This window comes from Octodon degus, unplaced genomic scaffold (assembly GCF_000260255.1).
Source record: "Octodon degus isolate 3935 unplaced genomic scaffold, OctDeg1.0 scaffold00239, whole genome shotgun sequence".
NCBI classification, from domain to species: Eukaryota; Metazoa; Chordata; class Mammalia; order Rodentia; family Octodontidae; genus Octodon; species Octodon degus.
Window position 1 is genome coordinate 2,951,278 of NW_004524815.1, and position 26,617 is coordinate 2,977,894.

The window sequence follows — 26,617 nt, forward strand, 5'->3', positions numbered from 1 at the left end:
TGTATTTTAGTGCAGGGTCTACAGGGTCTCACTACACAGATCGGACTTGTAGTGATTCTCCTGTTTTCAGCTTCCCAAGCCCTGGGATTACAGGCGTGCACCACCACGCCCAGTCTCAATCGCTGTCTCAGCGTGCCCCAGGGGCAGGGCTGGCACTGCTGGCTGGGGATTCATTTCCAAATTTTTATGAAGTCAAAGTAATTATAATCGTGAACAAAATTAAATGCTCAGCAAAAAAGAACCCGTCCTTTGGTGGATGGCTGAACGTACGTCAGGTTCATTCAGTGGGGAAAGGAGGTTCTCTGCAACAAGTGGTTCTGGGACAAGTGGAACCCATGTGCCAAGGAGGATGGCGAATTCCTCCGTCAGCCGTACGTGAGCGAGAAATGTAGCTGTGACCAGTGTATAAGACTCGGAACCATAAGGCTGCTAGAAAAAAACATAGGTGAGAATTCCAGGACCTCGGATACAACCCCAAAAGCAAAAGAAACTATGGATAACTTATAGCTTAGTAGACAATAGCTGTAAATAAAAGTATAGCTTGCAGCTCCACAGAGAAGGAATTCCACGAGGAAACCAGCTAATCTGTCATAAAAGCACACTGTGCATGTCAGTGTGGACAGAGAACACGACTCAGGCGATCTGGGTCTGGCAACGCTTTACTCCCTTTGGAAATCTGGACCGCAGGCCGCTCCTGAAGAGCCATTCTGAAGGCCGCAGTGTAGAAGCACAGAGTGGTGTCCATGTACTGTCACATCTCACTGTCCCCTTCATCTCTCGAATGTCTTGAGGTTTCTTTCCACACACAGCTCTCAAGAGCCTGCTCCTTGTCTGAGTCCTCTAGTCCAGAGTCACAATGACCCTGCCTCCCACCTCCCTCCACCCCCCTCACCACGGGGATCTCTGCAGGGAGAAGGGCAGCCTTCCTTGGACCTCATAGCAATGGCAGCCTTCGATCCCCAGACCCCTCTGCGTGACTAACAGTCCTCTCACCACTCTGCAATGCTGCAGTATTAAACGCTGCACCCAGAACCTTGCATGCTGAAGCTGCCGTCTTGCTGTCCCCCAGCCCCGCCAACAACAGTATTTATGGAGAGCTTAGCTCACCTGGAGAGTGTGGCTGCCTGCAGGACAGGGGTGTGCTCTATTTCCTGTCATTGCCAAAGCCACAGGAGATACAGAAGCAGAGTAGGTGGAAGGCACCGTGCATGTGCCTCATCCCAGCCTCTTCCTCAAAAAGAACTTCAGTGATGGCAAGAATACAAGTGGCCGAGCAGGAATGCTGCCAAGGAGCCCCTGGCCCAGTGGCTTGGGAGCCCCGCTGCTGCTGAGCAGCGGGCATGGAGAATGTGGCATGAAGAAGGAGGTGTGGTCTGGGCTGGAGGATGCTACCAGAACAGAGCAGGCAGCCGCCAAGGATGGTGGCAGGGCCCTCATGCACCAGACAGCTCACAGAATGAAGAACCAGAGTCCAAAGCTCCCACCGTGCCAGGATTGGGCAGCTTCACTCTAACCCGGCCCTCTAGGCTCCTGGCTATCCAGGAAAATTAAGCCCTGGTCATTATTTTCCACATGAGTGGGTAAGGGTAGGACTTCCCTCCAGCCTCCCAGTGTGATTCTAGGCTGAGATGGATCAGAAGGCAACGTGCTCTTCACACAACAGTCTCCATTACAGCCCTCTGTCTGCTGCCCAGGACCGGCAGTGAGTGTCACTGCCCTTAAGTGGTAGGCCAGAGGCTGTCCCAGGTTGCCTGTTGCAACCCACAAGAACAGCTCTTTCTTTGTCCCCATAATGGCTTCTTCCATGAGACAAAAGCCCAAATTTCACAGATCAGCCTTCTGAAGGGACACTGGATTATTTTCCCTGGAGCAGGAGTTGGTAAAGAACATACACCACTAATAACAACTCTTGCTCTATATTGCATTTAACCTGATATCCCGCAGACTTTGTGTGTGACACACACTGACGTGTGCATAGCCCCGGATGAAGCGCTACATAGTGGTAAGAGTCCTCTCACTGAGCACGGGAAAGAGGAAAGATGAATTAGGAATGAGAAACTTGTCTCCTACTTAGCAGCCAGGTCGTGAGAGTCTCCCAACCCATGCTCTGAGCTCCAGAGACAATCTGAGCAGTGTGTAGCTGAGGAGGGAAGGTCGCCGAGTTCCTAGCAGTGCAGGGAGCTCAACTCCACAGGCCCATGCAGGAGGATCTACACCTACGTGATGCTGAGCTACCTAAGGGAGGTCCGTGAGTAATCTGACCACACCAACAAGGCAGTGGGGCCGAGCATTCACACACACACAGAGCCCAAGAGCGCCGTCCCCCTCATGCTGACTGCAGTTTATTCCTTCTCTTCGACCGCCAGGGACTGTCCAGGCCCCCTGACACCGCAGCCTCACTGAGGAACACAGTGCCACTGGTTCCATGCGCAGGGCATGGGGATGTGGTGCAGAGTGTCACTCATCCTCTGCATGGCTTTGTTGCTCTTGTCTGTGTGAGAGTAGACCGGAAAGCCGAGCTTGTCCATGGCCTGGCCCTGCACGTACACGACGTAGGAGACGAGGCCCTGGCTCCGGTACTCGGGCAAGGTGCCTGCAATCCGCGTTTCTCCAGTCTGGTCCATCAGGGACCAGGACACCAGTGACCCCTCAGGCCCCAGCAGGCAGAAGCTCGGGAAGCTCTGGATACAGCGCTCGATGAACCTCTGGCTCCTCGCATTGCCGCCAAACAACCAAAATTTGTTCAAAAAGGTAGACTGGGTGACATCCAGGGATGAGAGTTTAAATAGCTCTTGGTTGCTGTGGAGAGGAAAGAAGAAATAGAAGCTGTAAGTACAATGATATGCGTGTGCTCTCTCCGCTGCGCACCCAGGCCAGGCAATGGCAGTGGCAAAGCGCAGGAGCCATGAGGGGGACCAGAAGGAAAGCCAGCGTACTGGGTGGCGGGGGAGGCCAACGTGGGAGAAGAGGATCCCATTTATTTGTAGTAAGACGGGACACGGGGCCTTCTTTTTAGCAGATGGAGACATGGTCTGAGTTACACTTAAAAAATATTAATCTGAGTGCTCTAGGACACATTGTGGGGGGCTAAGGCACAAGCACGGGGAGAAGGAGGGAGATCGCTTCGATGGAGAGGTGGAGCAGGACGGAGGAAGGTCTCAGACTCACATGGCCTTGGGTTTGCCGCCACTCGGGGCCAGATTCTTTTCATCCAGCAGGGAAGGGGCCAGTTTCTTAGCTGTCTGAGACGCCAGATAGAGGAAGTTTTCTGAGTGTTGGACTTGGCAGGAGTTAGTGGCCGCAAGACTTTGTATCACCTCATTCAGGCCTGATTGGGAACCTAGACACATTACAAAGAGACAAGATAGCGCTAAGTGCATTCTAGGGGAACATGCGCAGGGCAGCGGGGTGGACCAGAACGCGCCAGCTCTGTGTGCTGTCTGCTGTTGGGTGGATAGTCTCCTGGGGAGATTTGGATAATTTTCTGATTTATGTAAATGAAAGCATATTCAGGCCTGAAGACATTCATGGTCATGTTCACAGTGGCTGTACTAAGACTGCAGCTAAGTTTTCTCGACCACATAATCATGTAGTTTTGAGAATTAAAGGTAATGAGATATAAAAACCTGTAGCCAACACCTGCCGAGCGCTAACTGCAGTATGACAGACTCTCGCAGGAATGGATCCCGATAAGACCACAGCTCCTGGTGCCCGTTCCCTGGAGCAGTCCTTCACTTTCCTACCCCTGGTCCTGGCTTTGGCTATGTGATTTGCATTCGCCAGTGGAAAGAGCAAATTCAGGGCAAGAAGAGGACTGATGGTGCTTGTACCTCAGGGCTGTCTCTTTGCTCCCGATTATTTCAAGACTAACATCAGAAACACTGACCCAGGCTGGCTCTCTGGTGGCACAAGCTGCTGTAATGTGGCCATCTCCAGAAGCAGCCAACACTCACCAACTCCAGAGCCATCCTCCAGGTATGTGAGGTCGAGCTGAGGGAGCGAGCGTGGGGTTCTCCCATCAGAACACCCACCTTGCAGAGATGAGCCCTGAAGGGGGATTGGCTTAATAATGAGGTTTGCTATGCCGCGAAAGTCAGTAGACACACTCCAGCTTTGTACAAAGCTCTTCTTATTCAAAACTAATCTTTGCAGAGTCCTGGCACTATTGCTATTCTCATGCTTATGTGTGAGGAACACGATCTGAGAGAGGCTAAGTCACGTTGCTAGGGTCACACACAGAAGAGGCGGCATGTGCCACCCTCAAGTGGCTGACCCCAAGAACGCAGGCTCATGGCCATGACATCACTCCTGGTGATCTGTGAGGTGTTTTAGGTCACACTGAACTGCCACTCGTGGTCCAGGAAGGGGTAGGGACAAAGCTCTGCCGCTGGCACCCATCACACTAAGAATCCTGAATACAGCTGCGAGGTGGGCCACGCGGTCTTCGCAGTAATTGACTACTGTTTTCTCCTTTGCAGGTCTAGATGCACAGCAGGACAGCGGGCTGAGGGGCTGAGCTGGAGGGCGGAAGCCAGCTCACCTGCCGCTTTCTCAGCACACAAACGCGGGCTGGCCCTTACCCAGTCATTTACTCACTTTGAATTTGGAGATGTTGTTTCCAGTTGATGACATCAGGGGAGGCAAGGAATTCCCGAGCGTTTCGGGGATCCTTGGAGTACACTTGGTAAGTGTTGGTGTAGTGATCGAGGTCATCTGTCATATCCTGTTATTGTTTAAAGAAACAGAATGAAGGGTCTCTTGTAGGTTGTGATTATAATGCTAGTTCAGCTATTCTGCAATATTTTTAAGTAATGAAGTATTACTAAAAAGCAATACTTAAAAGTAGGCTTAAACATATTACTTCCGCTGGAGCAATCTACTTATTTCTGAATGATTTAAATCTTGAGGTCAAATATTCAACCAGTGATGGAGCATTCCAGAGCAATACCACCTCCTGCCCATGCACGACCCTAACTTTTCAAAGGAGAGACACCACTATTTTGCCAGTGCTCTGTGTCTCGATCATTCCCAGCATAAGGAAGACGAAGTACTGATGAAGGAAAGCTTCTGTTGCCCGAGCTGCCTTGGCCCCAGCGCAGAGCCCTCCAGAGCACAAGCTGCGCACGTGGCAGTGCTGGACCCGAGGTAGGGAGCGCTAGATCTGAAATCTTCGTTGGCGTGGAATAAAAGCAGACAAGACCAAAACCCATCAGCAATGCTGCCTTTAAAATATTATGTTCTAATAAATTATAATTTGATAAAACAAACATATTTAGAAAGACCCCTTGAAATGATTAAATAACAGGCTATTTGGGAAAATGGTGGCAAAGAAAAATATTACCACAAAGCGTAGAATTTTTTAAAAAACCCTTTTTAAAAAAATGTATTTGGTAGAGGGTCTCACTGTGCAGCTCAGACTCCTAGTGATCCTCCTGTTTTAAGCCTCCCCAGCACAGGGAATACAGGCATAGGCCACCGTGCCCCATCTCAGTGGCTTGCTCAGCATGCCCAGGAGCGGGACTCACACGCCATGTGATGTCAGGGATCGAACCCCAGGTCCTGCGCTTGCCTAAACAGGTCCTTAGCCCCTTGTGCTATTCCACTGACCCATAAAGATTTTTAATAATGGGAAATATTGTTTAAAGACAGATTCACAAATCAGGAAAGACACTAAAGACATCTTTCATTGTTTCAGATCAAGTATAAAACAAATCAAATAAATTTAATTCGGTTCCATTATAAAATTAGTCTGCACTTCTTCATATTATATTTGTTGTTTAATTTAGTCTTTTAAAATACTTTGTGTTGGGGCTGGGGAGATAGCTCAGTAGAATAAGCGCTTGCCTGGCAAGTGCAAGGGCCTGAGTTCATCCCCAGTTCCGCCAAAAAAAAAAAAAGATTTGAAGTCATCAAGTTTTAACCACTAAGACAATATGCAATGTATTGATTATTAAAACTGTCCTACTAATCGATTTTGAAACTGTCTCATGGCTATTTGTTTCTCAATAAAATTATTTTAAAAATAAATAAAATAAAATACTTGCATTGTATTAAAATACAATTCTGTGTTTGTATTTTCATGTTCTGTTTCTTTTTTCCTCTTATTTTAAAATTCGAATTGGTTTTCTACATCACAGATAGACTGCATGTGCAACATCTTTTGAAGTAGAAGTCACGGATTGCTTATCAATGGGGACATGATCGGAGACACATGCTGTTAGGTGACTTTGCTGTCATGCCAGCGCCACAGACCGTGTCTGTGGAAACCAAGACAGAAACTGAGACATCCCTCGGTGACAGGATATCGTAGGGCTGCTGCCATCTGGGCCGTTCCTACAGACTGCAGTGACTGTGCAGTGTATGGTTGTGACATACATTGTGTGGGTAAACACAACACTTAAAGCTTTTGCACCCATAACACTTTATTCTCCCTGCATTTTTCAAGAATGAAGCTATTAACTATAATCACCACACTGTACAGTAGCTCTCTTGAACTCGCTCCTCATTTCTAACCTGTGTCTTTGGCCACCATTACCCCAACCTGTGATAACTACCCAAACCACCAGCAGCTGCCATTCCATTCTCAGCTTCAGTGAGATCAAAAGCTTTAGACTTTATGTATGAGTGAGGTCTAGTAATTTGCGCATTTTGATGCCTGGTTTATCTAATGTAATATCCCCTGTGTTCATTCATATTGTCCCAAATGGCAAGATTCCCTTATTTTTATTGCTAGGCAGGATGCCATTTCTTTATGTATCACATTCTAAAACTCCACCCATCCATCGATGATCGCTTGGGTTGACTCTGTCTCTCACTGTCTTTGCAGAGTGCACTAGGTCAGATAAGTCCCCAGAGGTTCTGATCTGGTCAGAAATCCCAAGGTGGTTGCATGGGTCATGGTGTGGAGAGCACTTGTAGCCCAGAACAACCACATTTAGTGATGCCCTGCAGAAAACCAGCAACCCAGAGCCCTCTGAGGTCCCTCTTCCCCTGCAGGCTGCCCAGCACGGGGGTCTGAGACCAATGGAGTGCTGATATGAGTTGGGGAATGAGTCCACCACCTAAGCCTGAAGCCCAGGGTCCTGAGATGCCGCAGGCTACCAGGGCAGATCTGGAAGCTCATTGGGTGGGTGTCTGCCCTGAATTTGTAGGCACTGAGTTCTACCCAACACTAGTGTGTGTGCATGTGTGTGTGCGTGCGTGTGTGTGTGTGTGTGTGTGTGTTGGGCTCAGTACTCAGTTCTGAAGCAAATCTTGTCTTTCCCTTTCTTTACCTCCCCAAGTAGAGCTGCATTGCATCACGCTAGGGTTGCAGTGTCCTTCATATCATTTCAGTGTGGTCTTCTATGATTGCGCTATAACGAGCTACTGGGATTTTTCACTTGGTTTTCTTCACTCACCTGATAATTTTGTGCATGGATATGTAATTGTTCAAACTGGTATTTCTATGGGGAAAATATTGCTGGAGAAATGTACTCTGCCTTATCATTCCACCTCATACTTTAATTTTTTAATTTATGAACTTTAATCTGTGAAGTAATAACTCTTTTGTTTCATTAATTTCAAGTTTTTCCCTGAGAAAATATGGAGAAACAGTAAATTCTAGCAGTGTAATTTAGCTCGTTAGAGCTCATCTACCTAAATTGCTACTGCATACCTTTCTATTTTTAGAATTTATCCCTCCCCTCCTCGGCCTGCTATTAAAATGAAACCTACAGCATTATCCTGAAATCCCCAGCTCCAACCGCCGTAGCTTAATCATGTTTTACTTGGACTCTTTCTGTGGCTTGTACATGTCCTTTTCTTTCACAGTTCACACTAGGTGGCAAATGCTGGCTCATCTTTTCTTCCAGGATATGAATTTACTAAGTTCAGGGACGTGTAAGCACCGTGGCGGCTCATCTCTGCATGTCTAGGTTTCACTGTGGTGAAACCACAGTGCCGCTCCACCTCGGGCACTTACTTGTTCTTGAGGGCGGATAACCACTGTGCTAAAATCGGGCCACTTGTCCACCAGGGCTTTCAGATTGAATGGATTCCCGTGGTTCATGTGAAAGACAGTCCCATAAACCTGCAAGACTCCAAGGAAGAGAAAGGCGGGTTGGTAGGAGCCAGTGACAGAACTCTTGCCTGAGCAGGACGGGGACCATTTCTATGGAACTGTGGCACTGTACGATGGAAAAGAGCCCAGTGGAGAACTTTTTAGGTCAGCATCCTCCATGTTCTTCTTTTCTTTTGAAAACTCAGTTTTAGGGCTTACCTTTCTTTCCATCAAGTATGGATCATAATCATAGAGTATTCAGGAACATAAGTTAATGATTGTAGGAGCACCATTCCTTATTATGGAATTTAATATTCTATTTTTCCTGATTTTCTTCTATTCAGGCACAGTGAAAAACTTTATAAAGATAAAATGAATGCTAGTTGTTATTTTTCCCACAAAACATATTATGGGTTATTTCTATGTAAGTAAACATAAAAATTCATTTTTGCTTTCTTCCTGATGGCCGAACATGATCCCACCATGCGGACGTGTCACAGATCACTTAGTGACTTAGCAGTCAGTGACCATTTCAATGTGTTTTGCTTCTCACTTTACCAAATAATTCCTTCTACAGTGTGTTTGGATAAAAGCCTTTGCATGGGTACCTAGCATTTTCTTAGACTATCCAAAAGGGTAATTTCTGACTCAGAGGTCATATACATGTTTAAAACACCTTCAGCCATATTTCCACACACCCTCTAGAGAGTCAATGAACGCCTATCAGCTAGCCGAGGCGTCACCTAGTGCTCAGGGGAACACTCTTGGGCTCTGGCGGCCCGCTCCAGGCCTGCGCTCCCACCCCTGCCGTGCTGTGCGGGCTGTGGGGTTGGGCGAAGAGAGAGAAGAGAGTGCGCATGCGGACGGGCACACCCGTGGGCCGCGCGGGTCTGAGACTGAGGAGCGCAGTGGTGGAAACCATCGCGGAGCTCATGGAAGCTACAAACACGAAGGCTCTTCAGGTGCCAGCGTGAACACATGCAGCGACCAAACACCCACGGGGTGTGAATTGTCATAATCCCCATGATGAAAACAGTGCCTGCTGGCCCCTCATGAACTAGTGCTGAGAAAGAGAAGATATGCACTGTTGGTAAGGTAATTAAAGCTAGTTCAAATTAATTCAACTAAGCTCTAATTAAACTATTTTTTCTATTGCATTATTTTCTTCTGCACTCAGAACAAAGTGAGCAAAACATACAGAAATTACTATAATTTGAATCAGTCGTAGTTGATAACTTTAATAAACTACATTTAATATCTAGTATTTAGAAGAGTGAAGCTATCTTCTCAGCTGAGCCTCAAGTAGGTGTTGTACAATTGTGAGTTCTAAGGAAACCTCTATGAAAACTACCCAGCACACACACGCTACAAGAGAAAACTGCACGCCCTCAGTTCGGGGTGCAAAGACCAGCGCCCACCTTCCTGAAAACCAAGCACAGACGGGCTCCGCCGCACTGCGGAAGCGCTCCTCGGAAAGACGCTGGGAATCGCCACGAGTATTCTCAAAAAATCCACTTACCACAAGGGAGAAGGAGAAATATAAATTGGAAAATACTATATCACAGAACACTGAATAAAAGCTATGAGACTGGAGAACTTTTTAAAATAATCCCATGAAATAGCTCAGGATACTGTCACTAGAGAGTCTCTCTGGCATAAGATCCAAGAAAAGTGAGCTATCTTCTCAGGATTTGCCTGGATCGCGAGTGTTCGCGATGGAAGTGGTTCAACGGCACGCAATACTGATTCACATCAGCGGCGTCTACCAAAGTAGATGACTCTAGTTTTAGAGCAGTTGATGTGAGTGCCTCATTAAACTATTTCTACTGAATAAATAAAATCATACGACCTACAAATGAAAATAACGCAACATTTTCTTTGGAATAAAGGAGTAACAAGTCTGTTAGAGAATGAAGCTTAATAAATTCCTCTTACCTAAAATCTTATATAGGAATTATATATAACATTTTATAAGAATGCCATATAAATGTCTTATAAAGGAATACAAATGTAGGAATGATTTTGCTCTAGAAAGACACACACACACACACACACACACACACACACACACGAGTGTGATGATCTAGAGCCCAAATGTACAAATTTGCAGAAAACTAAGAGTACATATCTGAATGTGTAATTGGAGTTGTTCCTGCACAGTTCTTTTTTTTTTTTTTTTCCTTTTAATTGGCAGAACCAGGGATTGAACTCAGGCCCTTGTGCTTGCCAGGGAAGCACTTATTCTACTGAGCCATCTCCCCAGCCCCCTCCTGCACAGTTCTAAATGCAAATATTTGTGTGCATGGGTTTCACTTAATCCTAAGATTTCCAGTCAATGGTACAAGGATATGAAGTGTACCAAAATAACCTGACAGGGATTCTGTTCAGAAACATTGGGAAACCAAAATGTTTCACTCAAAATAGAAATTGATCTGCTAGTGTCCCCAAAGAGACACCTGATAGCTAACCTCTCACCTGGCAAATGTTCTTCAAAAGTACACAAATTAAACATTAACAGGTGATCTGAGCTCATTTTCCAGGAAAGTGCTGCACAAATTTCAAAGGTTATTATTAAACATTCCTTGAAAAGAAGCAAGCAGTTCATTTTCTGTCAGCACAGCACAGGAGGCGGTGCTCTGCCCGGGTGCTCCAGGCTCATGCCTCGGGGCTGCCGCTCACTCTCAGGGAGATACTGGGCAGATGACCGGGCCTCCACTTCTCCCTGGGCCTCCACTTCCCCTTCAGTGAAGTGGGCACAGTGGCAAAATATCTTGCAGAGCTATAGCACAAATGAAATGGGAGAAATATAAAGCAATGCCTGGCTCAAGACAGCTGTGTGTCCTCCTCTTCCACAGCAGGTCTCCCTTCTCCCCTCAGCAGGTCTCTTTGTCACCTTTAAGGACTCTGGGATGCTCTTAACCAAGGACTTCTCCAGCATCTGCAGCATCTGTGCGCCTTGTACTTGGAGCATCTTGGAGAACACCTCAGCCTAGAGAGATAACCGAGAAGCATCCAGGAATCAGAAGAGCTGCAGGAGGAGGCTCAGAAACCAATGTAGCAAGTTCTACAGGGGCGCTCAAGCCTTTCTTCAGGGTCTCCTCATTGAAACCCTCAACAGCTCTGCAGAGAGGCAAGACTGGTGGAAGACATGTAGGTCTGGTCTCTCTCTCTGAAGTTTCCAGTTACCTCTTAGGCTTGGATGAATTCTAACCATTCGCTGCACCTTATCTGAACAAGCACATTTGAGGTCACACCTCATGAACTGCTCTGCTCAGTCATCCTGCTGGGGTTTCCAGCAAGAGGCCGGACAACTCTGGAGAAGTTGCTTAGCCCCTCCAGGCCTTTGTTTCCCCAGAGACAGATGAGACAACGCATTATCTGACATGATTTTTATGAGCACTAAATGAGTGATACACACCGTGGGCTGCATATTAGTCCCAGGAAGAGCACTGAGCACATTAGTGATCTTTCTAGCACTCTCCCCTTTCCTTCTTTTTGCTCCCTTGGGTTACTATGCCGAGTGGCGCATGATGTGCGCGAGCATTTATTTCCCTGCAGGGCATTCAACTGTCTTTCTGTAAGTTAAAATAGCCAAGTCGTGGTCCCTGCTGGTGCTCCTGTCCCATCACAGGGCCGCACACTTTTTTGGAGACTGGCTTTGCCTCTCGGCCCCTCTCAGCTCCAGCGCACTACGCAGCATCACTAGGTGATGTAAAAACACCATGTTTGCAAATCCAACTCACTGAATCAAATTCGGCTTCTAAATCCACAACATCCCAACCACATACAAAGGAAAGAGAGGGGCCTGCGTTCCCGTGAGCTGTCATGCACATGTGACATCTGGAGGACAGAAAAGAAGCTTCGAAGGGACCTCAGGGAGAAAGTGCCTGGTGCTGCACGCAGCCTGGCCCTGAGCCAGAAATGGGTGACCCTGTGATTTCTAAAGGCAAAGAGGAGAATATTGCTTCCAGCTGAGATAACAGGACCTGAATTTATCTTTCCACCTGCAATAATGACTGATCTCGTAAGTTATGATACCCAGGACTGTAACCTCTGAGAAAAGGGAGAATAAGTTTGAGAATGTGGCTCATGGTATAGCCCTCGCTTAACATGTGCAGGTCCTTGGTTCAATCTGCATAAACACAAAAAATAAACAAATAGTTTCAAGTGACTGTTGAGCATGCACCAGCCTCCTGTCCTCAGGCACATCCAGGATGCAGCTAGCGAGCCCGGCCAGGGCAGTCTCTTGCCCTCTTGAGCGCAAAGAAATTAGTTTGGCGAGATCAAAGTGCAGCTAGACAGAGAGAAAGACATAAAACATTAAACTAAACATGATTAGGCCTGTAACTTAAATTATGTTGAAAAGAGCAAGATAGGCTATACAGAAGTGAAAATAAACAGGATGAGATTAACAGGATGTGGATTAAACAATAAAGAAGAACAGATGAAGGAACTAAAAGGCTCAACTGGGGAGACTACCCACAGTGACACGCAGATGAGGAAAAGCAGACGATTCATTATTGTGCAGGTGATGTTTCTCACAATGCCAATCAAACAAGTCACAAGACACTCTAGATCTTATTTATGGGAAGTGCCACTGAATTGTAATGCACCAGACTATAAGGCTTACCAGAAACGTATAGTAATCAAGACAGCGATATTGGTATAAGCACAGATAAATAGATCGTTAGAACACAGGAGAAGCCCAGAGGAGACTGGATAATTTTTATTAATGCATTTCCTGCAAAGGTGCCTAGGCAATTCAGTGGTGGATAAGAAACAGTCTTTTGCACGAATGAGGCTGGCTTTTATTATTGAACAGTCAGGGAGGCTTACTGATAGACTCAAGTCCTTGTACATTTCAGACTGCAAATAATAGGAGAAATCCTTCCTTACTATGTTTATCTGCCTTTCTGCCGCTGCCTGCCCTGCGGTCCACTTACCTGAAGGAGCTCATGTTTACATATAGACAAAAGCAGAAGAAAAGCCTGCAAAAAGACCAAGCATCACTCGCCCCATCCACTCGTGACTGTTGTTGGTCCCCTGTGCCCCCCTCTGATGCCCTCCCACTCCACTGACAGGAGTTGATGCCTGCTTTCTGCCAGGATCCAAGCCTTGAATTCTCCCCCACATCACTAACTGAACAATTTCCTACACCCTCTGTGTGAATGCCTCCCCCACGGAATGCAGCTTCCTTACCCATGACAGCCAACACCCCCAACTGTGTTGGGTTCCAGGGTTGTTCTGCTGGCTTTTGCCTAGAAGTTTCCACTGAACAGCTGCTGAGCTCTGAGGTGTTGGCTTCTGCTGCCTTGTTCTCTGTTGCCTTCAGCTTCCTGGGCCCCAAACTCATCTCCTCTGAGAGCCCAACCTGGGCTCCATGGGCTGCATGGGGCTGGTGTGTGAGCATAAGATACGGGGACATGGTTTGACATTAAATCCAGGGGAAGCCATGCTCCTTGCATTTCTTGAACTGCACAGCTTGGGATTTGTTGTCTTTGTCCCCTATGATGTGCACACAAACAGCCAAGCACAGTGCCCCGTGAACAGAGGAGTGAGGTTTCTCAGAGAACCTGACACTCCATCTACAGCCAGCAGCATGGAGCACCCACCACACTTCTACATGAACCTCAGAATATCTACCCCTGCCATTCTAGAAATGGAAACAAATCGAAAGAAAACTCCAAAAGGAAAAAAAAGAAGTTCATAAAGACACACAGACACTACAAGTGCTAAGCAAAATCCCAATCTCCAGAAACAGGAACAATAATATAGAATATAATCTAGCAGGATGGCGCAGTTCTAAGGCTTTAACGGAATATGCATATGACATGCGCAGGCACGTGGTATCTCTTTCTTACACTGAAGTTATCCTTTTTCCCACGACATGCTTACCTGACTTCTGGGAGACGAAATGTCACGCTGGTGCAGCCGCTCAGCAGAACCCTGAAGAGCAAGTGAGTCTGGTGTGCCTCCACAGGACCGCTGAGCCAAATTTGGAACATGGACTTCGCACCGGGCTGGCAGTATTTTCAAGCTTTCGGCTTTCCCCCTCCTGTCATGGTCTCCTATGGAAGGCGCTGGCTCTGCAGTTGGAGGGCTGGTGTGTGCTCCCTGGACTTATCTTTCCCAAATATCACATTGCCCTTTGTCCTCACAGGTCCTGCATAAAATCAGCAAGAAAAAAACTGGAAGAAAGGTCAGATTGCACAAGAGATGCCTTATTCTTCTGCCTGCTTTCTACTATTTGAGATAAAAACAAGGCAGTGGGAGAGATACAGATGAGGCCTGATGCCCACGATCCAGTCTCCGGTCAGTCTGCTTACACATGCAAATGAGGATGTGACTTATATGGAGTGGGAGAAGCCACTAGGTGCACTTTTTTTGAAGATAAGCTGTGTCTTCACCCCGCCCACTGTGAGGCGTGTTTGTGTTTGCTGATTCATACAATGCGCTTGTGATATCTTTCCTCTTATTCCTGTACGAAGGGCTTATTTCCTTCTAATGGTGCCAAGTGCTTGTATAACCATACCTCCTTTGGCCCAAATCTTCACACAAGATCTTGAGCCAAGATTTAAGTTTCTCCAAAATTCTTTGTTCTGACGTCCCACCCACCCACCCCACTGTCAGGATAATCCTTGCTGAAAGCACCCAACATATGCATGCCACAGCCTGAATTTTAGGCTGTGTTGAAATTTTCTGCACCAGGCTTTTTAGTCCATGTTGTGCATTCTACCCAGATCTGCCCCAAAGTGTCATGTGGACCCAAGGGAGGCTTTCTGAGAGTGTCTGGATCCACAGTGTGAGAGTCTGGGATCAGGACATGATTGCTTTTGCTTCCTGGTACACTGCAGAGGTTAGGATTGTGGCAGAACATACTTCTAGAAAGGCTGCCCAACCTGGTTGTTACTGCTCACTGCCCTGAGGTGGGCAGCCTGGGAGAGAAATGTGGGACAGGCAGAGAGCCGCTGTTTGTAGCTTGTTGCATGTGGTTTTGCTGCTTGCAGCCTCACTGCCTTCTGCCTGCCCTGCCATGGATGGTTTCCCCTCTGGGATGCACTCCTGCCCTGCCTCCTTAACTTGGGACCAAATGACTATGAACTGAAGCTGCTAAAAACAGTGAGCCCAGTAAACTTTTCCTCCTCTAACTTTAGGGGTCAAGAATCTTGTCTTGGCTACAAGAGAAAACTAACCTCAGCAAAGTCTGGGGACGCAGGCAAAACATAGACAAACTTCCTGCCCAAGTACAGCAAGGCCTCTCGTCCAACTTCCACATGGGTCTTCGTTCCCAGCTGCACCTTCCACAGCGCAACTTACTGTGCAAGTCTCCACCAGCATTTGGGCCTGCTGGCTCTGGTGAGAATCCCCCGCTGAGCTCTGTCTGGCGCATTCAGGGGCTTCTCTAGCCCACATCGCAGAACCATTCCGAATTCCTCTTACTAGCCAGTTCACATGCTAAATCATGTGGTCAGACACATTCACGGCAATTGCCCCCTTCTCAGTACTAACTCTGCGTTACTCAGTTTGTCCATTGCTGAGACCCAATGCCTGACACCCATGAATTTAAGGAGGAGACACGCAATGTGGCCCACAGTTCAGGGTGACGTAGCCTGCAGTTGTCTGGCTCTGAGAAAAGCGTCACGCCGGAAGGGCCCAGTGCAACAGAGCTGCCCACATTTTTGCAACCGAGAGCCAGCATAGACCAGGGCTCCTGGGAAGGGGTGACAGCTAGAGATGAAGTGGCACTTGAACAAAGCAGGCTTCCCTGGCACGAAGAGTCCCCTCCGCTGCGGCTACAGTTCCTTGCTGTTACAGGACCATATTGGCAGCCTTGTACCTGTACACAAGACCTGTGGCATCCCGGCATCTGCCCTCCTTCCAGCAGTGCAAGTGGAGGAGCCAAGTGGGCTCCCACAAGCACCACAGGCAGAGTCCTGTGACACCCTGCACGTGTCTTCTTACAGGCTAAATAAAGATACTGCTCTCTTTGCCTACTTCGTGTCAGCATGTCTGTAAGTTCCGGGCTAAAGATGACCCCCCCCCTTGACCAAATGCATGAAGCTGCAGCCTCGCCTCTCTTTGATGCTCAGCCATTGTGGACGAGAGTTCTCTCTGACGCAGCTGGGCCCCTAACAAATGCTCCTGTTGTGCTGCTGTTCTCTCTGATCGCTTGGATCCTGCAACAGAGACAGGGCTTAAGGCTGTCCCCCATGGTCCCCAAGACTCCCCCAGAAGTGTTTCCTCCAAAGCCTAAGAAGAGTCCAATACCAGTCCAGTTGACATCACACCATAACCGTCATACACACAACTGCACTGGTCTTTTTGGGGGGAGGAATGGGACAAATGGGGGAGTAGTTTTTAATGCCCCCCCCCGTCATTTACTGTGAAACGGATGACTGTGGAAGATGTTATGATGAGTGGAATTATCCAGAGAGAGAAAATATGCATGATCGCACTTATGTATGGCATCTGTAAAAAATTCAAATTTGCAGAGATGGAGAACTAAAGTGTGGTTATGAGAGATAAGGATGGAGGGCTGGCCAAACAGCTCAGCAGACTAAAGCACCTGCAAGCAGGCACAGCAGCTGGGGTTCATCCCCTGGCCTGCTGGGCCGGCCCCGCCCCCAGGGCGTGCTGAGCTGGCCATTGAGACTGGGCGTGGTGGCGCGCGCCTGTAATCCCAGCTCTTGGGAGGCTGTAAACAGGCGGATCACTGTGGGTCTGATCTAAGAGTGAGACCCTGAACACCTGTAGACCCATCCCTAAAATACAAAAAAAAAAAAAGGCAGAGAGAGATGAAGATGGAGGTGAGGAGGGGCAGAGATGCAAGTCAGAGTAAGAGACAAAGTAGCTGACGTGTAGGATGGACAGGTCTAGAGATCTGCTGCGTAACATGATGAAATCACACCATTTATACTAACCATGCAAGATTTTAGCTACTGTGACGATGAAAAGAAGCCATGTGACTATGTGAGATGTTACCCTGCTTAATTTGTTTCATTATAGTAACTACTTTTCTATCTACTTTTATTTCAAAACCCATTACTGTGTACATTAAATATGCACAGCAAATTTTATTTAAAAAATTAATTTCTCAGGTATCATATCATACTGTCATACAATATAAATGTGTGAACTCTTTAGCATGATTTGTTTTTATTTCATCAGCACAGATCAGGCCTACAGATAATGGCTTTCACGATAGCATTTTCATGCACTGACATGGTTATTAGGCACATCAGCAGATCAAAGCGCTGTCAGCAGGAGTCACTTCTCCATCCCTACAGAAGGGACAGGGCACTGGAACAACTGAAGAAAGGGATCACAGAAAAACAAACTATATAACATGCAAAGGTGGACAACACGTCTCAGCAAACAGTGAAGGTCTCTCTACTGGCGATAATCCATGTGGAACAGGAGCTCCTGGGGCCGAATGATCGCAGCACACGGCAGACTAATGGTGGCAGTGAGATCTAGAGGATGGGACAGCGGACCAAGGCAGTGGCCACTCCAGTGAGCTGCGGTGGCTTCTGGGGTTGTGGCCCATGTCAGGGCTGCTTGGCCTGAAAAGTCCTAGCTTTCTGAGGTGTCTCCACACTGGTGTGCACAGTGGTTGCATCAGTCCACACTCCCGCCAACAGTGAAGCAGGGGTCCTTTTCGCCTGCAGCTCTTTCTGCATTTGCTATTGATTGACTTCTTAATGATAACCATTCTTTCTGGAGTGAGATGGAATCTTAGATTTTGCACAGGAAATAATACAATGATCAACAACTGGGATTTTATCCTATTAAAAAGATTTTGCACAGCAAGAGAAATTACCAGCAGTATAATTTGGGTGCAGCAACACGGCAGTCCCACTGACCACTCAGTGCCTTCCCAGAACAAAATCACTGCCTGGTGCTTACAAGTTATTCTTTCCATCCCCTTCTCCAGCCACATCATCACCATCCAGGACTGTCTTGTGTTGAGGACACACTTCAGAGGGGCATGCAGTTCCACTGGTTCCAGTTGCAGGGCATGGTGACCTGATCCAGCTTGCGATTTGCTTTCTGCATGGCTTTGTTAGTTTTGTCTGTGTGGCTATACACAGGGAATTCACGTTCCACTAGAGCCTCAGAAAGGGTGAATATGACATAAGATGCGAGGCCCAGGCCCTGGTACTCAGGCACAGTGCCTCCCATTCGCATCTCTCCAGTGTGGTCCATCAGGGCCCAGGACACGGGGGTCCCCTCATGTCCTAGCAGACAGAGGCTGGGGAAGTTCCGGATACAGCGCTCGATGAATCTCTGGCTCCTCTCATTACCACCGAAATGCCACAACTTATTCACCAAGGCGGCGTGGGTAACCTCCAGGGAGGAGAATTTAAACATCTCTTGATTACTGTTGAGAAAAAAGGGAAAGAACAGCTCATCATATCAAGCGCAATGTCTCCCCCAGCAGTTGTATTGAGAAGCAAGGAGGAAGACAGGTAATGATGTAAACTCAGCAGCAAGGCTGGGTTCACAATCTGGCTGGCTGAGTGGTTTTATGTCTCGGTGCCTCCACTTCTTCTTGCATAAAATAGGGATATTAGTAACAATTCTGTTAAAGGACAGAAATGAACACAGGCACACCTTGCACATGGCGACAAGAACAAGAGAAGATCCATAAAATTAAGTAATTTTATCACAGTAACTTTGAGGTATACTTTCAAGTCAGAAAGGGTGATGCCCCCTGCCTTGCCTTTGTTGCCTATGATTGAGCCACTTTATCTTTGACAAAGTGGTCAAACACATTCACTGGAAGAAAGATAGCTTCTTTAACAAATGGTGCAGGAAGAACTGGCTTTCCACATGCCGAAGACTAAAATTATACCCACGTATATCACCATGCACTAAAGTAAAATTATAATGTATTAAAGATCCACATTAAAAGAGAAACACGAAACCTACTAAAAGAGAAAATACATGGAGCTCTGGAAGACACAAGTGTACGCAAAGATTTCAGGAACAAAATGCTGACTGCACAGTAAATAGTACAAGAATCAACAACTGGGATTTCATCCCATCCAAAAAGATTTTTCACAGGGAAAGAAATTACCAAGAGAGTGAAAAGACAACCACAGAGTAGGAAAAACTGTAGCTTGTCTCACAGACAAGGGTCACACAGAACATATAAAGAAGTGAAAAAAATTAAAACTCCCAAATTTAAAGAACTCATCTGAAATTGGACATTTGAGATGAATACACATTTCTTGGAGGAAGAAACAGAAATAGCAATAAATACATTTTAAAAAATGTTCTATACATCACTGGTCATTTAATATTTGCAAGTTAAAACAACACAGATTTTTTTCCTCACACCAGAAAGAATGGCTGTCATCAAGAAGTGAATCAATAGCAAACATAGGAGGCGATGTGGAGAGAGAGGAATCCTTCTCCACTGTAGATGGGAGTGGAGACTCTCTGCTCTCCTTCTGGGAACCTTCCTGGAAGAATTAAAAGCATCACACCCCAGTGATAATGTGAACACTCACTTTATCGCAGCAGTTTGTTAGCTAAATCTTGAAAACAACTCAGATGCTATCAACTGAGGAATGGATAAAAAAAGATTTTTTTAATGCAATGGAGTACTACGCAGCCATAAAGGAAGATAAACTTGAGACATTTCCAGGTAAGTGAATGTATCTTAAGACCGTATTCTTAAAGTGAAATAAATCAGTCACACATGTATAAATACCACAGCGTTTCTCTGGGGTAAGAAACCAAAAAGGTAAATAAGGTTCCAAGTACGTAACAGGGATTGTGAAACATGAAGAATTGATTCAAAGAAGAGGGAAGGAAAGGGAAAACAAGGAAAGGAAAAGAAAAAATGATAAACAGAAGATAAAATGGCAACAAATCTTTGTAACTGAGGAGTGGGAGAGGGGCTTAAGGGAGGGAAGGGGATTGAGAAAACAAAGAGGAACCAGGTAGAAATATTCAAGCGCAAACTCTCATGCCGAATAGGATCACTGTGCGTACCTGAATTGTAAGAATCCACTTTATCGTGAAGGACAGCTTTCATCAGAATTGCATGACGCTTTTAACAGGGAAGGATTTGTTTTTTTTTTTTTTTTTTCAGCTTTGCTGCGAATCTCCACCAACGAGAGGCCGAGGACAGCATCGCCATTTTGCAGGGAAGAAAAGTAGGTGGGCAGGACGTGCGCGAGCGCGGCGGGGCAAGTGCTCGGAGCAGGCCTGCAGGCGCTGGGAGTTGCGGAGACTGGCGTCCGCAGTGCCTGGACCGCGCATGGAGCGCTCTGCAAAACGCACGACGGAGCCCGCAGTTCAGAGGCCCGGTGGCGCCTGCAGCCGCTCGCGGAGGGGTCAGGACTCCCACAGCGGCGTGCGGGGCGTCCAGGGGCGTCCTGGGAGACCCACGACGGGGCTCGGGGGACATTCAAGCCCAGCCCCGCGCTCCACCAGGCAGGAGGAGCCCTTCATCCTCGGACCCCGCCGCCCCTCAGGACTCGGGCACGAGGGCCTCTGCCTCGAGGGTCGCTCAGAGCAAGCGGGTGCCTGTCACGCAACCCTCAGCGGGGAGACGCTATCCAGGCTGCGCAGCCCTGCGCTTTCCAGCGGAACCGAGCTCTGCCCGTCGCGCGGGCGTGCAAGGAAGTGAGCACGTGGGGTCAGAGTCACGCCATTTTCCAGCCCTGTTCAGTTCTGCGGTGGACATAACAGGGGAAGACACGTAACTCGTTTTCTTCGCTGGAAAGCCTTTTCTCTGTGTATTCATTAAATGCGCACGTATTAAGAACCTACTAAGGGGCCTGCACTGGCTACTAGAGAACCAGCAGCGAGCCGTACAGGGAAGGGGCCACGCTTCAGAAGCCGCTGACAGAGGGGAGGCTGCAACCAGCAAACGCGCAGGCTGCGAAGGCCACAAAGCTGCCAGGAGATGCCGATTAGCGCAATGAATACAACTGAAATTGGGCTTTCTCCGCATGTGCAAGCTGCGTACTATCTTGCTAGTGTGAGAACCTGAAAGAGTAAATAAAATCTGAAAGATACAACAATACCGTGAAAGGGAAAGAATGTGTGCAACAGGCAGGGAAACTGGGATGAGCAAAAGGATAAAAGAAAGAAGTGAAAAAGATACACCTATGTATATACGCAGGATAATTGCGTAATTAAACCGCCGATATCTGCCGGTCTCCAGAAAGGAGCAGTTAATGCTTAAAATATTTTTCTTACTCTTCTTTTTTCTTTTTAATTTCTTATAAATTTCCTTTTTGTTGATGTTTATTTTGTTTTGTTTTTTAACCGGCTTTGCATGCTTATGTCTGATAATATAAACAACTAATTTGAGGATAAAATCAAGCAATACAACAACCATTATTGAATTCCTATTACTTAGTTTAGTGAAATTTCGTATCATTTCTAATTTTTTTAATGTTTTGTATTCTTTAAAATACATTAAAAAATTAATTGGGTTTCTTAATGAGAATTTATGAAAGGGAGAGTCATTTTTTAAAAAATGTATTTGGTTGTTGCAGGAGGATCACCATGAGACTGAGTTCAGACTCATCGTGATCCTCCTGCTTTCAGCCTCCCCAGCGATTGCAGACATGCACCACCATGCCAGGACTCTGGCTGGCTCAGCCTACCATGGGAGCGGGGCTGGCTCCGCATGTGCTACCAGGGATCGAACAGTGGACCCTGCACTTGTCTAAGCTTGCTTAAGCAGGCATTAGGCTGCTGAGCTATCTCACCAGCCCTAGAGTCATTATAGATAGGTACTCTAAAAGAACTCTCAAAGGAAATTAAAGACCCCCCCGGGGCACCCACTGAGTAGGAATTTCTGCCTCATTCTGGGAACCCCCAGATCCAGTCCTAGCCCAGGCCAGGTGAGTGTATGGGAGAGCTTCCATCTACCCTGAGCTGGCGGGACCTGCCAGTCCCAGGCCAGGCGCAGCATGGGTGAGACCCTCTTCCACACCCTTGAGACCCACTCACCACTCCGCAGCACTCCCCCACCCCGCCCGCCAAGTGAGAATTCCTGCTGAGTTCTAGAGACCCCCAATTCCAGTCCGAGCCCAAGACGGTGAGTATGTGGGAGCGCTTCTGTCTACCCTGCACCAGCTACTCTGTCCCAGCAGAACCTGCCAGTCCAAGCCCAGGCACATCGTGGGTAAGAACCTCTTCCACCCCATTGGGACCCCCCCACCAGTCCACAGCACCCCCCACCCCACCACCGAGTGAGAATTTCTGCCCCATTCTAGGGACCCCCAGATTCATCCTAGCCCAGGCCCAGTGTGTGGAAGAGCTTCCAGCTACCCTGCACCAGCAGGACCTGCCTGTCCAAGCCCAGGCACAGCCTGGGTGAGACCCTCTTCCACCTCCTTGGGGGCCCTCCCCCACTCCCCAGCGCCCACCCACCCCACCGGCTGAGTAGGAATTTCTGCAGCATTCCGGGAACCCCCAAATCCAGTCCTAGCCCAGGCCTGGTGAGTGTGTGGGAGAGTTTCCTCTCCCCCCTACTCCATCTTGTCCCCTCCAGACTCAGCTCAGGCCTGGCATACAAGCCTGGGGAAAAACCCTGCAGCTGCAATCCCTGCAGAAAGAGTAGGGGACAGAACCACCCAGCTAGTCCAGAAGCAGAACATCTTGCCAGAGGGGCACAACAGGTTCATGCCCAAGGGCGGCAGCAGGAAAGAGCTGAGCACAGCAGCCAGACTCAAGCCAGGTGCAGCTGGATAAATCCAAACTTTGTAGATCTGCACCTGAACTTCAGTAGGTGCTAAGGTTATAACTGCACCAAAGCTCTACAACAAAGGTCAGAAGACAGTGCTACACAAAATGACAATGAGAAGGAGGAAAATGCAATCTCAGACCCCAAGCCTACCCAAAATAAGTGCAGAGGACACTAACACAGAGCTGGCCACATACACACACACACACACACACACACACACACACACACACACAAAATAAATAAACTTTAAAAAATTAAAAAAAAAACACAGAACAAATTAGGAACAACACAGCTGAAATCAATGTATTAACAGCTTCTAAAATAAAGAAACAACTGCAGAAAGGTATACAGGAACTCAGATTGGAAATGAAAAAAGAAATCCCAAAATTAATAGCATCTAAAGTAAAGAATCAAATGTAGAAAAATATGGAGGAAACCCAATACGCGCCCAGAACAAGTGCAGAGGACACTAGCTCCCCTCAAATGTATGAATTAATACTGTCAATACTAAATAAGCAGCAGCAGAAATTTATAGAGGAACTCAGAGCTGAATTCTTTTCCACTAGCTCAGCTGAAATGTATGAATTAATAGCATTGATAATAAATAAGCAACAGCAGAAAGTTATACAGGAACTCAGCAAAATTCTTTTCTGAAATAAAAAAAAAGAATTCTAAGAACTTACAGCCTCTGAAGTAAAGAATCAACTACAGAAACTTAGGGAGGAAACCCAATCTGAATAAAACACTGCAGTAAAAGAATTGATAACTGCTTCTAAAGAAGTCACTGATTAAAAAAATAGAGGGGATTAGAAAAATGATGGATTCCTTGAATGAGCAATACAGGAAAGAAATAGAAGGCATGAAGCAGAGTCAAATAGATATAGAGGAAATTAAAATCTCAACCACAAGACTGCAAAACCATTTAAGTGAAAGTGAAGACAGAGTTGCAGATCATGAAGACGCTGGTGCAGCTAGTGCAAAGGTAAGGAAGGATCTCTTAAAAACAACAAGGATGCAGTAAAAAGTAATTCATCACTAGCAAGATGATGCAAAAATGAACAATGTGAGACTAATAGGCATCAATGAGAAAGAAGGAGTCAATACAAAGGACATTTAAAAAACGGACAGAAGTAATAGCAGAAAACTTCCCAAATATGAGGAAACAATCTGATACGTAACCAAAGTATACAGAATGCCAAGTAACCTCAACCCAATGAAAAACACACCAAGACATATAATAGTCAAGATCCCAGAAATTCAGAACAAGAATAATCTACTGAAAGCTGCTAGAGAAAAGAAGTAGATCAAATTCAAAGGAAAACCCATCAGAATTAGAGTCAACTTCACTTCACAAACTATGAAGGCAAGAAGAGCATGGAGCAGAGTACTTCAAGTCCTCTATGAAAACAAATTCCAACCCAGACTACTATACCCTGCAAAACTCTCTTTCAAGTTTGATGGAAAAGTGAGCTACTTCCATGACAAAGAACAACTAAAGAAGTTCATGATGACAATACTAACCATACACAGGCTCCTGAAAGAGGTAAAGAGGAACCAAAATGATCAGAACTCCACAAATGAGTTCATAAGCAGCCAACTAAATAGGGCAAGCAAGTAAACATAGGAGAAAAAGAGGTAAATGACAACAGGTAAATAACATATCAATCATAAGTTAATACATCTCAATTCTAACCATCAATGTAAATAGACTCAATTCACCAATTAAGAGAAATAGACTGGCACAGTGGATTAGGAAACAAAATCCAGCAATATGCTGTATACAACAAACACATTTAACTCATAAAGACATTCATAGGCTGAGAGTCAAAGGATGGAAAACAATATTACATGCCCAAGCGTGTAATATTTTCACACAGTCTCAACTTCAAACCAACAATGATCAAGCGAAATAAAGAAGGCCACTATATACTGGTTAGGGGAAAAATTCAAGAGAAAGAGGTAACACTCATAAATACGTATGCACCAAACACGGGAGCACACAACTATAAAAAGCAAATTTTAACTGACATAAAAATCTAATATCCAATACCACAATCTTAACAGGAGGCCTTGACACCACCTTATCCAAAAAAGATAGGTTGACCAGACAAAAACTTAGCAAAGAAATAACAGAACTGAACCAGAGATTGAAATAAATGGACTTGGTGGACATATACAGAGTGTTCCACTCAAAACAGCTGAATACACATTTTTCTCAGCTGCACATGGATCATTTTCTAAAATAGACCACATACTGGTCAATAGGTCATGCTTAAGTATATGCAAGAAAACAGGTATTATCCCATGTATATTATCTGACCACACTGCAATGAAACTGGAAATAAATGACAAAAGAAACCAGAAAAAAAACTCTAAATACATGGAAATTAAATGACACCCCTACTCAGTAACCAATGGGTCACAGATGAAATTAAACAAGAAATACAACAATACCTACAATTCAATGAAAATTCAAGCACAACTTATCACAATTAATGGGATACAATGAAAGCAGTTCTCAGAGGGAAATGCATAGCTGTGAACTCACACATTAGGAAAACAGAACGGGAACAAATAAATACCCTCATGCTGCACCTTAAACAACTAGAAAAGGAAGAGCAAACCAAACCCAGAGCTCAAAGATGGGAAGAAATCATAAACATTAGAGCAGAAATTAATTCAATTGAGATGAAGGAAACAGTTCAAAGAATTAAAAAAACAAAAATCTGGTTCTTTGAAAGATTAAATAAAATTGATAAGCCCTTAGCTAAGTTCATCAAACAGAGGAAAGAAAAAATTCAAATACAAGCAATAAGGAATGAGAAGGGTGTAATTACCACAGACCCAGTGGAAATTCAGAAGATTATCAATAGTTACGTGGAGAATCTTTACTCTCACAGAATAGAAGACACAGAAGAAATGGACAGATTCCTAGAAAGGTACAAATTACCACAACTGAATAGACAAGATATAACCACTCTCAATAGCCCAATAACAGTCAATGAAATACAAGATGTAATTAAAAACCTACCGGCAAAGAAAAGTCCAGGACCAGATGAATTCACGACTGAATTCTACAAGAAATTTACAGAAGATAGAGTCCCTACACTCTTGAGACTCTTCAATGAAATTGGAAAGGAAGCCATCTTCCTAAAATCATTCCTGGAGGCAAGTATTATACTGATATCAAAACCAGGGAAAGATGCAACTAAGAAAGAGAACTACAGGCCAATATCCCTCATGAACATAGATGCCAGAATCCTCAATAAAATCCTAGCAAATAGAATGCAGCAAATCATCAAGAAGATGACACACCATGACCAGGTAGGATTCATCCCAGGGATGCAAGGATGGTTCAATATTCAAAAATCTATAAATGTAATACGCTATATCAATAGAGCGAAAACTAAAAACCACATGATCATCTCCATTGATGCAGAAAAGGCTTTTGAAAAAGTCCAAAACTCATTCATGTTTAAACTCCTACAGAAAAATGGAATAGATGGCCTCTACTTCAATCTGGTAAAAGCCATTTATGAAAACTCAGCAGCTAACATAACTCTAAATGGGGAAAAACTGAGATCTTTTACTCTCAGATCTGGTACAAGACAAGGATGTCCTCCGTCACCACTCCTATTCAATATAGTTCTGGAATAATTAGCTATAGCCACTAGACAACAGAAAGAAATAAAAGGAATAAGATTAGGTAAAGAAGTTGTTAAATTATCATTATTTGCAGATGACATGATACTTTATCTGGAAGGCCCAAAAAACTCCACCAAGAAGCTACTAGAATTAATACAGAAATTCAGTAGCATAGCAGGTTATAAAGTCAATACCCAAAAGTCAATAGCATT

The 26,617-nt window shown here is 45.8% G+C and overlaps 2 protein-coding genes across 9 annotated transcripts in view; both read right to left on the minus strand.

Moving 5' to 3' along the window:
* Positions 1-1,907: 1,907 nt before the first annotated feature.
* Positions 1,908-14,307, minus strand: LOC101569187 (glycine N-acyltransferase-like). 2 transcript variants are annotated; one of them, XM_004645787.2, is made up of 6 exons: positions 13,937-14,307; positions 10,935-11,030; positions 7,964-8,071; positions 4,597-4,723; positions 3,169-3,340; positions 1,908-2,799 (listed from the first exon to the last, which is right to left on the minus strand). In XM_004645787.2, the coding sequence occupies exons 2-6, from the start codon at positions 11,010-11,012 to the stop codon at positions 2,397-2,399; spliced, it is 888 nt and encodes a 295-aa protein (XP_004645844.2). In that variant the 5' UTR covers positions 11,013-11,030; positions 13,937-14,307; the 3' UTR covers positions 1,908-2,396. The 2 variants fall into 2 exon arrangements, with proteins under 2 accessions (XP_004645844.2, XP_023561846.1); XM_023706078.1 differs by lacking the exon at positions 13,937-14,307 and having other exon boundaries at positions 7,964-8,079; positions 10,935-11,007.
* A 3,479-nt stretch (positions 14,308-17,786) lies between these two features.
* The window catches only part of LOC101569577 (glycine N-acyltransferase-like), a 38,969-nt gene continuing 30,138 nt past the window's right edge, over positions 17,787-26,617 (minus strand). For 5 of the 7 annotated variants that reach the window (XM_023706113.1, XM_023706116.1, XM_023706115.1 and 2 more), the window contains 2 exons: positions 18,005-18,422; positions 17,787-17,922 (listed from right to left, as the gene is read on the minus strand). In XM_023706113.1, coding sequence (XP_023561881.1) covers positions 18,020-18,422 — 403 coding nt within the window. In that variant the 3' untranslated portion in view covers positions 17,787-17,922; positions 18,005-18,019. Of the gene's footprint in view, positions 17,923-18,004; positions 18,423-26,617 lie in introns of those variants that run through there. The other 2 variants (XM_023706117.1, XR_002819041.1) reach the window with 2 other exon arrangements.